Here is a 13,001-nt window from a genome sequence, read left to right on the forward strand (position 1 = left end):
TATTCATTCAAGTTTACTCTTTCTTGCAGCAGATACCATCAAAGTCTGGCACTAAAATTATTAATAAGGAAACAATGAGCCAATTTGTTAACATGTTACAAGAGAATCGTTCTAACTGGGACATCTTGTGGAGAGCGTATCATCCTACTTTCACTTCTAGATAAAGCGAAAAGACCATTTTAAATCTCTACAGACACTTTAAAGATTAAATTCTGTGAACTGTCAACATATTTTATCTATTAATGCATTAGAATACAAGATCTTAAGATTCAACAGCTGTTTAAACATTACATAACCCTTTGGCACTGGCCAAGTGTGTCCTATGAAAGTGAAGTTTTTGCGACTACTGTCCTGAGCATATCTTAATGGTATTAAAAGGCAGAATTGCCCTTGGGCACATCCCAATAAAATGATTCTCAGTTAGGCATTTCTCTATTAAGTGGCATATATTGTATTGTTTCTCCACAATTGTAGTAACGGCTGAAAGTAACAATATCAAATATGAAGGCACATGGGAAACTGTGTAAAGAATTCTTCCGCTATTGCCATATGAGTCAGTTGAAGATCTGGAATTAGAAAGATATGCTTCCATCCTTCTCCTCACCCCACCCCATCCTGACACACTCTGGACACCGAACCACTCTGGAAAAGGGAGAAGGCAAACACTGATCAACCTCAGGCAAAGGATATCAGTATCTTAAATCAGAAAGCTGTTTTTAAGTAGAAATGAATTAGTGAAAAAAAAAGTTGAACCTTGATCTAAAATGGATAGGAGACAACGCTCCATACTGGTTTGTTACATCAATTGCTTTTAATCCTATTAGAGCATATTGTACCAACTGCTTGGATAGGATTGCTTTAGAGTAGTTAGTATGTGTAGATTCCAGTCAGGTGGTGCAGAACTGATGCTCTTGGGCCTCCCGCCCAAAAGGGTGCTAGAGCCTGGGCTCTAGCCCCAGTCCAGAAGTCTACACAACAATGAAACTGCCCACAGCCTGAGCCCAGCAAGTCCAAGTCAGCTGGAAGGGGACAGCCGTGGGTTTTTCTTTGTTGTGCAGACATATCCTGAAGAGCAACACATCCTTAGGAATGAAGTTAGGCCATAATCTGACAGAACTTAAATATGTGCATAACATGCAGCACCTGAGTATCCCCACTGAAACTAATGCTTTGCCAGAATGGGACCTTAGTGAATGACATGGCTAAGTATAGGTTTCAGAGTAACAGCCGTGTTAGTCTGTATTCGCAAAAAGAAAAGGAGTACTTGTGGCACCTTAGCGACTAACCAATTTATTTGAGCATGAGCTTTAAAGCTCATGCTCAAATAAATTGGTTAGTCTCTAAGGTGCCGCAAGTACTCCTTTTCTTTATGGCTAAGTATATGACACTGTATAGTCACCTGACTAGAGCTGAAATTATTACAGACAGTAGATCAGAAGGGCAATGGGAGTGGAGGCTCCAGCATGGTAATGGGGATCCACTGGCAGCACAGAGGTGGAGGAGGGTGGGGATCACCCTGCAGCCCCCTTCCCCTCCCCCAGGACACAGGCTTGGCAGTGCGGCTGCACCCAACCCTGACACAGCACAAGGGCCGGGCCTACCCCAGAAACATCCCAGGGCCCTGCCCCTCCACATAGGGTGCACCACAATAGCGAGGACAGAGTCTTCCACCCCTGCCCCCCACACTCCAATCCAGGTGTGCCGCAAGTGTGGGGTAAGAAAGTTCTGTGGGGGGCAATCTGGGTGTGGGCAAGTCAGTGGGGGAGCAGGAATCTGAATACGCAGGGGTTTGTTGGAAGGTTCTGGGTACAGGGGAATGGGACTCTGCAGGGGGAAGGGGAAGGAAAAGGGGTGTCCAGGTGAAGGTGGCTGGGGCTCAGAGGGAGCGTCTGGGTGCAAAATGTTGGGGCTTAGCGGGGTTGGGGCTCGAGTGCAGGGCTCAGTGCACTCCCCATACAGTGACCCCTCTCCCTACAGCTGGGGATCAATGGGGGCAGGAAGTGGGGGGGTGGAGCTTACTGCAGTCGGGGGAGGTTTCTGGGGGTGGGTCTGACCCAGCCAGGACTAGCAGCTGGAGCCTGGCACACTTTAGGAGCTACCGGCCAGGGCACCCCTAGCACACCGCAATAGCGAGCCAAAGGGACAGTCTCTCACATGCACACCCAGCCAGCCCTGCCTCCCAAAGCAGTGATTTACATTTCCTCTGGCTGCTCCTGACACCAGAAGCAGACACATGCTTCGGACCACTGCCCAGGAGGGGCATGTGAATCATTTGTTCTGCGGGGATTGAGTAAAATAAGCAGGGAACATTAATTCTACACTTATGCAGAATTCTTCCAGGACTAATACTGGTTGAGAAAATTGTTAATAGGTTTGAGGGAAAGCACTGGTGGTTCTTGTCTATTCAGTAGCTGCTTTCCATTTACTAAAGCAAAGCCTATAAAAGCAGACAGTAACTTAGTGCCTGTTTTAAACTACAAGCCAAAATATGTAGGCTTAGGCTTCAAAAGTGGTCCAAAGCAGCTTTTTCTCAGCTCCAAAGTTGCAGCTTTTGTTTCTAGGCACCATGGTGATCCTTGTTTTCATGACTTCTAGGCTAGACTACCACCACAGCCTCTACCAGGGGCTTCAATTATCTACGTTTTATAACGTTAAATAAAATGACTTGAAAACTAGTTGTAGATTGTTACCATTGCATTGTGCAAAAGCTGAGTTTCTCACATGCTTATGAAGGGCAGGACTCGGTGATTCTGAACTTAACTGGTTACCTTCAATGCACTAGACAGGTTTTCAAACTTTTTTTCTGGCAATCCAGTTGAAGAAAATTGTTGATGCCCATGACCAAACGGAGCTGAGGATGAGGGGTTTGGGATGTTGGAGGGAGCCCTGCCTGGGCTGGGGCAGGGTGTGGGAGGGGGTCAGGGCTCTGGGTGGGGCTGAGAGGTTTGGGGTGCAGGAGGGGGCTCCAGGTTTGGGGGTACTCAGGCCTGGGGCAGTGGTGCAGGAGGAGGTCAAGACTCTGGGCTGGGGGTGCAGGCTCTGGGATGGGGCCAGGGATGAGGGGGCTGGGGTGCAAGAAGGGGCTCCATGGGATTGGGGCACGGGGTTACCACCAGCAGCTCCCGGTCAGCAGTGCAGCCAGGGTGCAGTGGCAGGCTTCCTGCCTGTCCTGGCACCGCGAACTGCGCTGCATTCCAGAAGCAGCCAGCAAGCCCAGATCCTAGCTGGAGGGGTGGAGACGTGCACGCAGTTCCACACAGCTCTTGCCCGCAGGCACCAACATCCCCAGCTCCCCTAGAGTGTGGAGCCAGTGCTCAGGGCGGGGACAGCGCATGGAGCCCCTGGCCCCCCTGCCTACAAGCTGGGCGTGCCACTGTCTGCTTCCGGGTAGGGACTACTAGTTTTACTACTATTTTTTACTGCCCGGCCACCAGGGTCCCTGGGTGCTGGGCAAGGCGACTCAGTGCCTTGCATTCTGTGACCCAGTACTGGGTTGCGACCCAAACCTTGAAAACCACTGCACTAGAGGCCTCATAATGCCTTAAACAGTAGGAAACTAACCTATGTAAGGAATCACCTTCCTCCTGTCAATAGTATTTGGACAATTTGATCATCCTCACAGAAGGTACCAAGGCAGACTCTTCAGTGGAAGGCCTCATGACTCTGGAGTGTACTCAAAAGAAAAGGAATATTGGGACACCTTCTGCATGATGCTGAAGATTTTCTTTTTGAATTTATATGTTTGAGGGGTAAGTAAATAGACTTTTAGGCCCTATCTTTTTTTTAATTTTTTAACTTTTCTGATTAACTTAATTCCCTTAACTTAATTAAGTTAACGCCTCTAGGCCTTGCCATGTAATATTTTAAGTTAACGCTGAAACATCCAAGTTGTCTGACTAGAACACTGCAATCTGAGAAATGCAACTGAATATTTTTACAAGCTTTAGTTAGGCCAATTTACTGTAAACTTTATATGAGTTCTCTTTAAAACACAAGTTTGATAAATGGCACAAGTAAATCCTATTAAATGCAAACCAATGAAGTGTAAGAGTAGATGATTAAAATAGTAAAATAGAAAACCGGACACTTTCTCCATCACCAGAACTTCAATGTCATCAACAGAAGTTCTTACAATGTTACAAGTAAGTTTTCTGGAACTCTTACACTTAAATTCTGATCTTACTGGTTAACCAGCAATCCTTAAATGACCAATGACTACCATTATAAATAGGGCCCTACCAAATTCACAGTCCATTTTAGTCAATTTCACGGTCATAGGATTTTTAAAATGATAAATTTCATGATTTCAGCTATTTAAATCTGAAATTTCAGTGTTGTAACTGTAGGGGTCCTGACACAAAAATGAGTTGTGGGGCGGTGGCAAAGTTATTGGGAGAAGAGGGGGGGAGAAAGGGGCGGATTTGCGGTACTGCTTCCCTTACTTCTGTGCTGCTGCCTTCAGAGATGAAAAGCTGGAGAGGGGTGGCTGCTGACTGAGGGCCCAGCTCTGGAGGCAGCAGCGCAGAAGAAAAGGTGGCATGGCATGGTATTGCCATCTTTAATTCTGCATAGCTGCTAGCAGGGCGCCACCTTCAGATTTGGGAAACGCCCCCAATTTGAGAAAAGCTGGTCTCCCCTGTGAAATCTGTATTGTATAGGGTAAAAGCACACACAAAAAAACAGATTTCATGGGAGGAGACCAGATTTCACTGTCCGTGACACGTTTTTCATGGCCGTGAATTTGGTAAGGCCCTAATTATAAACAGTTAAAAATAATAATGTAGTGGCATCTGAATTAATAGAACCTTACCTAATGAGTCTTTCTTTCCAATAAGGAGTGGTAGAGTACGCTGAAAGGCTTTTTCTTGAAAAGAAAAGGAGTACTTGTGGCACCTTAGAGACTAACCAATTTATTTGAGCATAAGCTTTCGTGAGCTACAGCTCACTTCATCGGATGCATACTGTGGAAAGTATAGAAGATCTTTTTATACCCATTTTTTCATGCTTTGTGTGTATAAAAAGATCTTCTATACTTTCCACAGTATGCATCCGATGAAGTGAGCTATAGCTCACGAAAGCTTATGCTCAAATAAATTGGTTAATCTCTAAGATGCCACAAGTACTCCTTTTCTTTTTGCGAATACAGACTAACACGGCTGTTACTCTGAAACCTGGCTTTTTCTTGGGCAGTCTACTAGATCTTTTTCAGCCTGGTGAGAACATTATGCCTATCCTTATAAATGAAAGCATCAAATGTTAATTTTAAAAGAGCAACTATGAAATTGCAAGAATTGTTGCTAGGCATTTGCTACTTTTCAGTTACTAGTAATGAGATTATTCCAATTACAATACATGGACATAAATTCAAAATTTCAGACCATGTTTAAGTTACTTTAGTTTTCGTATTTAAATTTCATTGTATTGTTTCATAAATTGAATATAGTTGTGTACTGCTTTTCACCAGACTTGTGGCTGCATCACTTGCAGTGATTCCATTCTCCATTTATGAAAACAAACATGAACTAGGCAGATTGGATGTTCAATATTTATATAGTAAAATGCTATTATTCCCAAAATAGGTCCAGTCTATCACTGCAATGCTTTAAAGAGATTAAAGGACAAATTGTACCTTCAGATACTTAGAATGCAACACACACTGAATTCAATAGCTTTGTCTACACAGCAAATGTTAGTAACGGTCTTACAGCCTCTGTCACCAATGGTGCAGCTGCACCGATCTTGGCAACCGTGTAAACAACAATAGAGAAAGGGTTCAGATATTTTTTCACTTGGGCAGTATTTTTATTGTACTGGTAAAAATACTTGATTTCCATCTGCACTAGACTTTAGAACCAGCCCTAATCCACTCTTGCTGTAAGACAAATACAGTAAAAGCTCTTTTATCCAACACTTCAACCAGCAAGCTCTATAAACCAGCATTTCCGATCTGCACTAAAAGTCTGGTTTATAGTGCAGTTGGTGCGGGGCCAGCAGGGGGTTGGGGCGTGGGAGGAGCGGCACATCACGCTCTGGGAGGGAGCTTGGGGTAGAGGATTGGGGTGTAGGAGGGGCTCAGGGTGCCGGATGGTGGGGAGGGGCGCTCCAGCAGCTCCCCATACCAGCTGTTGCTGGCAGAGGCGCGGCCAGGAGGCTCTGCAGGCAAGCTGCCTCCATCCCACCTCCCTGAGCACAGACTCTGCGGCTCCCAGCCCATTGGCCGAGAACCGCAGCCAATGGGAGCTGCGGGCGGCGGTGCAGACAGAGGCAGCATGCCTGCTTGTAGAGCTGCCCAGCTGCGCCTCCGCCGAGAGCAACAGGGTCAGGGAGCCACCGAAGGTGAGCACTCCCCCCCCCCCGCACATCTGGCACCCCGAGCCCCCTCCCAGACCCAAACTCCCTCCTAGAGCCCATGACACACTGCCCGTGACCCACATCCCCCCACACGCTCCAAACTCCTCCCTCTGAGTTAACCCACATTTTTAATTTACCAGCACCCCCACTTGCCCCAGCATGCCAGTTAAAAAAAAAAAAAAAGCTTTTACTGTAGTGGTTTCTCTATTTACAAGGAGAGTTGATCGCCTGTCAAAGAACTATTCCTAGTTAAAAATTATGTTGATAGAAGTTAACAAGTTTTTATAGACATCCTATATTACATGAATATGACTGTTCAAATCTGTGGAATGCCTACTTACATGCACAGTATTCACAGTACTGGTAAGTCTGAAGAGACAGACACAAAGGATGTTACAATATATCTCACCCATCCTTTCAAGAATCAGTATCAACTTAACAAGGTTCTTCCAAAAAAACCACACACTCCCACCACAAGGAATAAAAGTGAATTACCCAGAAGAGAGGGAAAGAAGAGTATAAGGCAGTTAACACTAAGGCCTTGGCTACACTTACAGATGTACAGCGCTGTGAGTTAAACCCGCCTTCGCACAGCTGAATAGGGAAAGCGCTGCAGTCTGTCCACACTGACAGCTGAGAGCGCACTGTCGTGGCCACATATGCAGCTGCATTGGGAGCTGTGCATTATGGGCAGCTATCCCAGCATTCAAGTGGCTGCAACGTGCTTTTCAAATGGAGGGGTGGGGGGGTGGAGTGTGACAGGGAGCATGAGGGGAGAGAGACTGGGTTTTTGGGGTACCGAGTGTGTCAACACACTGTCTCGTAAGTACAGACATCCCCACACACACACACTCACTGAAAGCAAATGGCACAGATGAGATAAGCAGCCACTTTTTTTTGTCATAGATGAGATAAGCAGCCACTCCTGGAAACAAACCCCAATTCTTCCCCCTCCCCCCCCTCAAGTGAACATTAGCTGTCCCCTGACTGCCTCTCACACATTCAAAGCCAACAGTAGCTGTTTGATAAGCAGCCCCTGAAAGGAAGCTCTGAAAGGGCACTTCCGCATCGGGAGTTCACAAAACAAGACAGGACGCTTCAGTTAAAAGGATTATGGGGAGTTTCCGGAGGACAATCAGTGCATAATAACGTAACTCCCCATTTACACTGGAGCATCTCCACCAATGAGCAATAGCTGTTAATCCTCTCGGGAAGGTGGAGTACCAGGAGCACTCCAGCCAGGGAGTCAGAGCACTCTACCAGTGTGGACGGGAAGTAAGGTAGAGCACTCTGGGAGGCTTTATTGCGGTATAACGTGCAAGTGTAGCTAAAGCCTGAGGGTATGACTACAGTGCAAAAATTCTGCAAGTGTAAGTTTCACTGGTGTTAGGGAACCACTGAAAGTAAAGCGCTGGTTTGTGTACTCACTTAATTCCTCAAGCATCAGACTGTGTTTACATTAGCAGCACTTCCATCTGCTCTAGGTCAGCTATCCCACAGTGCAGCTCTCTCCATTTTGAGGATGGGTCTTGTGGAAAGTGGCGGTGATGGTGGTGTGGGGGGGGGGGAGATCATCATGGGGCATCGTGGTCCTTGCACAGCCTCCTCTCCCGGAACACTGATCAGCTCCAGTAGCTCAGCACTGCTCCAAGCAGGAGACCCTATGCTCAGTGGAGCAGGCATTGTCAACTGGCCAGATAAGTGAGCACTTGCCAAGAAAACAGGAAGGGGAGTTTCAAAGTTCCCGGGGCTTTATGGAGGAAGGAGTGAATGTCTGTTTACCTGGCATCAGAGCACCAGAACTGCTGGCCAGAGTGGTCACCTAGGCACTATGGGATATCCTCCAGCGGCTAAAAGCTATGTAAACAGGAAGGACATGTCTTCACTTGCACAGGAACACAAAATCATCACTGGTAAGAAGTGCACACCTCTCGTGGAAGTGGTTTTCTTTTTGTGGTGAAACTTCGGCGTTTCACCACAAAAAGTCATTGGCGAGTGTAGATGTTCCCACAGTTTTTCACAAAAAAGGACTTTTTCCGCTTTAAACGGCAAGTGTAGACATGCCCGAAGACAGAAAACATTTAAATGGTGAGACTGAGTAAAAAGAAATACTGAAATAGAAGCTAATTGCATTTTCAATGTGAAGAAAGTCTGAACTAAACCCAAAGCTCTAACACAGAACACAACTGAATACTTTCTGAAACGCCCTTATCTGTTTTCAGTGCATGCAATGAATTTTTATTTTTCAAGTGTCAGTGTGGGTGGTACAGAGGAAGAACATGTTTTAGTAACATTGATAAACATCATTCAGTAGAAATCTAAAATTGGCCCAGAAAATTAAATAAGTGAAACTATTTCAATTTAATTAAGTTGTATGGCTCTTCTCTAAAGTTACAAGAAATAACACTCCTAAGGTTGTCCTTTCACAATTTTTGACAAGCACTATAGCACTATGAGAACCTCCTACTTTGAGTCATAGTATCATCGGGTTAGAAGGAACCCTGAGCAATCTAGTCCAACCCCCTGCCAAGATGCATAATTTGTTGAGTCATTACACAACCAAGGAAATGTTATTCTTGCTGCTAGATTAATTTGATCTTGCTAACTTTACTAATGAGTAATCTTTTGTACCTCTAGAAATTGCATTCAGCCACCCCTTCCTTGTCTCTCATTGTATATTAACCACAATAAGAGACATTTATCTATTTTCTAAATCTTCTGTAAAAATGAATTGCATCTGTTACTTTTATCTACATTCAACAGCTCTGGATTTCATACATTCCAAAAGTAAGTTTATGAAAGACTATTCATTCCCTTTCTCCGAAGCTGATATGAAAAAAGTGTGTTCAGAAAAAATGTATGTATTTGTACAAAAAGTATTGATGGGAGAGAAGGAAAGCTGAGTAAATGAAGTGAAAGATTAATTTATGTGCATTGTATACTTGAATTCAACAGGTAACTGGGCTCAGTGCAAGGGTAACTAGGTGAAATTCTACAGCTAGTTATGCAGGAGCCCAGAAGATCGAATGGTCCCTTTCTTGCCTTAAAACCTATCAATGGCAATATCAACCTATTAAGAGAAATATGCATTATGGAGTAGTAGAGACTTCTCTAGCTAAAGTGTTTTCCTATTTTTGAAGGGGAAAAAAAAAGAGAACTCCATTCAAACATTCATCAATTCAACTGTTCAAGCAATATAAGGAATTACTTTATATAATCTACAATTGTTGTTCATAACTCAGAATAGCTTTTCAAATCATTCAGTACACTGCTGTTATTTCCTTACAATGCACCTTTAATCCAAAACTGGGTTTGACATGACATTTCAATCTCAACCTTTCCCTTCATGGATTTGGAAAACGGGGCCCAGCTTCTACTGTGACAGTTCTTCTGGTTGGCTGCCAATACGCAGGTTGGCTGCCAATGCCCACTCTACAATATTCAAGTCTGTGGCCAAAGAAGGCCATACAAATTTAATTCTGCCTCCTCTCAGGGGCTGTCCTGCCAGCATGGAGCTCCTCAAATCCATATAATCGCAATACAGGGCCCAAAACAGTAATTTATGTAAATGCTTTTTATAAGAGGTTCATTTAATCCTCCTGCCCTTTTACTATTTTTACAGCCGGCTCGGAGCCCGCTCCAGACTAGTTTGTGCCTCCCACTCCTACCCCTGGCAGGAGCCAACACTCTTCTCTCATCCCCCCGAATTGGTTACAACAGGGGAAGAGGCCATTTCCTACAGTTTATGGCGACAAGAGGCAGAGCCCCGTTTCTCCACCACTCCAGGCTCTCCCCTCCTAGGGGGGCTGATGATCCCCTCCCCCGGATGGGGGTACTCACCCCTGTACCCCCGAGCTGTATTGCCTGGTTTTCCAGGGTGTGCCGGGGCTCTGCGGCGCTGTCTGTGGCGGCTGCCGAAGCGCCTGCTGGCGGGGACAGTTATTCAGCGCAGCCCCCCGACTGCCGGATAGCAGGTAATTCATCCCATACGTGCTAGCTTTATTCTCCCGTTTCCTGCGGCCCGGGTGATACTGATGCTGCTGCTGCGGGGAGGCGGGCGGAGGCTGGTGCGGGCTGCTCGCCGCGGGCTGCGGGGGCTGGTGCGCGGGGCGCTGGCTACTCACTTTGCTCTCGTTGAAGTTAAAAAACTCCCCGGGTCCAGCCCCGCTACCGCGAGCCACGGCCCGGCCGCACGAGGAGCCGCTACTGCAGGAGCCCGAGGAGGAGAAGCCGGGGCTCTCGGTGCCCGATTCTACAGAGGAGCAAGAGGACGAGGAGGATACGGAGGGGGATTTCTGCAGCCGCCTCCCTCCCTCGCTGCTGCGCCCCGCGGAGCCGGCGGCGGGGACCAGCCCGGTCAGCAGGTCCGGGGGAGAGAGTGAGGGCGGCGGGGAGCAGCACAGGCCGCCGCCCCCGAGCGGCCCAAGCCTGGCGTGGCTGCAGGCGGTGGGCGGGGAGGCGACGGGGTCCAGCGCCGGGGAGTTGAGGCAGAGGTAGTGCGGGAAGCCACGGCCACCCGCGCCCTGCGAGGTCTCCCAGATCTGCATCCACAGCGCATTGGCGGGGCCTTTCTGCTCGGGCTGGATCCAGGCCACGCGGGGATCCATCCACCCCGCCCGCGCCCCCGGCCGGCCCCGCTCACCGCGGCTCCTCTGCCCGGCGCCGGGTCCGGAGCGGCGCTACACACGCGCCGCGGGCAGCGGCATTGGCAGGGGACGGGAGGGAGGCTCGGCAGGGAGAGCCCGGCTCTGGCGCCCCGTGCCCGGGAGAGGGGAGGCCGCGCGGAACGGCCCGGCCCGGCTTTGCCTGAAGCGCGGCGGTCGCTGTCCTAATGTGGCGTCCCCTCGCCGGAGCCAGAACCAGTAGTGCGCATGCGCAGCAGATTTTAAACCTTCACTGGATACGGCCGCCCTGGCAACCGACCATGCGCACTGGGAGCAGCGCTGCCTCGCTGAGGGAGGTGGCTCGGAACGTTCCTTCAGCATCTCCCCGCGCGCTCCCGGCGCGTGGAATTTTGGAACTGTTCAGAAAATCCGAGGGTCTTTGCCCCACTACGCTTGCGCACTGCCGCGTGGAACTTTATGTAGCTCCGGAGGGAGTCCGGCCTGTCGTGCTGCTGCTGCGGGGTTTCCTCTGCTCCAGCCGTGGGCTCCCCTGACTCCCTGAGGGGCAGCGGTGTGGCGCGCGCCTGCACAGCCAGCCCCTCCGCAGTGTTGAGCAAGGGCAGGCCCTAGCAGCAGCCTCAGCGTGGCTGGTCCATGCGCCCTACTCACGAGAGCCTTTCTGCAGCATCTCTACCAAGCGCTCTGCCTAACAGCCCCACTGTAGCCCGAGCTGCCAGGCCGGGCTGTCGGCGTTATACTGCACTTCCCACACGCAAGGACGGTTTTTCAGTCCGATCTGTTCAGTCACCTCCTGTGAGTAAAGGAAGGTGCATTGGCAATTTGGCTGGTATGTTGGAGAGAGCTCCCAGATTAACCCCACTCTGAGATTTGGATAAATAAGGGCGCACCCCCATCCCAGATAAAGCAGTTGCAAACATTCCTTTGGCTGTAAGGAAGCAGGATGGGTCCCTTTATTTGGTGAGATGCTTAAGTGGGAGGGAGGGAGGCTGCAACTGTCTGGAACAACCAGTTCCAGCCAGTTCTTTGTCTCGAACTTACCAAACCATGTGCTTATTTAGGCTGAAGTTTTTCAATGGCATAGTAGCTGTTTAAGCATCTAATGGAGTGCAGCTATACAGAGTTACTACTTTAAGTCAAAAAGAAAAGGAGTACTTGTGGCACCTTAGAGACTAACCAATTTATTTGAGCATGAGCTTTCGTGAGCTACAGCTCACTTCATCGGATGCATACCGTGGAAACTGCAGTAGACATTATATACACACAGAGACCGTCTCTGTGTGTATATAATGTCTACTGCAGTTTCCACGGTATGCATCCGATGAAGTGAGCTGTAGCTCACGAAAGCTCATGCTCAAATAAATTGGTTAGTCTCTAAGGTGCCACAAGTACTCCTTTTCTTTTTGCAAAGACAGACTAACACAGCTGTTACTCTGAAACCTGTCATAATTTAAGTCAAACAGCCTGTTAAGCTGCAGCCTGCAGACAGGGGCAATGACCCTTCAGCACCAGCTCTTGGAGGCACTGAGCCTCCCACAGTCACAACGGGCTGGTTTGCAGAGGTCTGCAGCAATTCTGAAAGGTAGGCTCAGTGTTTCCCCCAGTCCTCAGGGAGTTCAGATGCTGTACAAATCTCATAGGGGCAACATATAAGTGTATTCATGGCCCTGTTACCCCAAAATCTCTGAGTAGAATAATAAGGAGGTGACATATACAACAGGTTCAACTCCTACCAGCATCTATCAACTGGGAGAATTAGAAATCTGTGTGCTTCCTTCCCATGTTGCATTGAAATAAAGGATAGAGAGAATATAACCTTAAACAGAAAGAAGATTTATTAAAGGATAGATACAACTGGGGAAAGATTCACTGTGGGGAACACTACAAATACCCACAAATAGATTCCAGCAAGAAGGCATAAAGCCCAGACCCTTAAACTGTCCCTTGGTTGAACTAATAAATGCCCCAAAAATAATTACTGTCTCTCTTCTAGCTGCAGATGGAGGACAGCAGCAACGGATGGTCTGT

At 47.9% G+C, this 13,001-nt stretch overlaps 1 protein-coding gene across 5 annotated transcripts in view; it reads right to left on the reverse strand.

Moving 5' to 3' along the window:
- The window catches only part of TENT4A (terminal nucleotidyltransferase 4A), a 96,737-nt gene extending 85,545 nt beyond the window's left edge, over positions 1 to 11,192 (reverse strand). For 3 of the 5 annotated variants that reach the window (XM_077810811.1, XM_077810810.1, XM_077810809.1), the window contains exon 1: positions 10,192 to 11,130. In XM_077810811.1, coding sequence (XP_077666937.1) covers positions 10,192 to 10,958 — 767 coding nt within the window. In that variant the 5' untranslated portion in view covers positions 10,959 to 11,130. Of the gene's footprint in view, positions 1 to 6,906; positions 7,083 to 10,191 lie in introns of those variants that run through there. The other 2 variants (XM_077810813.1, XM_077810812.1) reach the window with 2 other exon arrangements.
- Positions 11,193 to 13,001: the final 1,809 nt, after the last annotated feature.

The sequence above is a fragment of the Eretmochelys imbricata genome, chromosome 2 (assembly GCF_965152235.1).
Source record: "Eretmochelys imbricata isolate rEreImb1 chromosome 2, rEreImb1.hap1, whole genome shotgun sequence".
NCBI lineage: Eukaryota > Metazoa > Chordata > Testudines > Cheloniidae > Eretmochelys > Eretmochelys imbricata.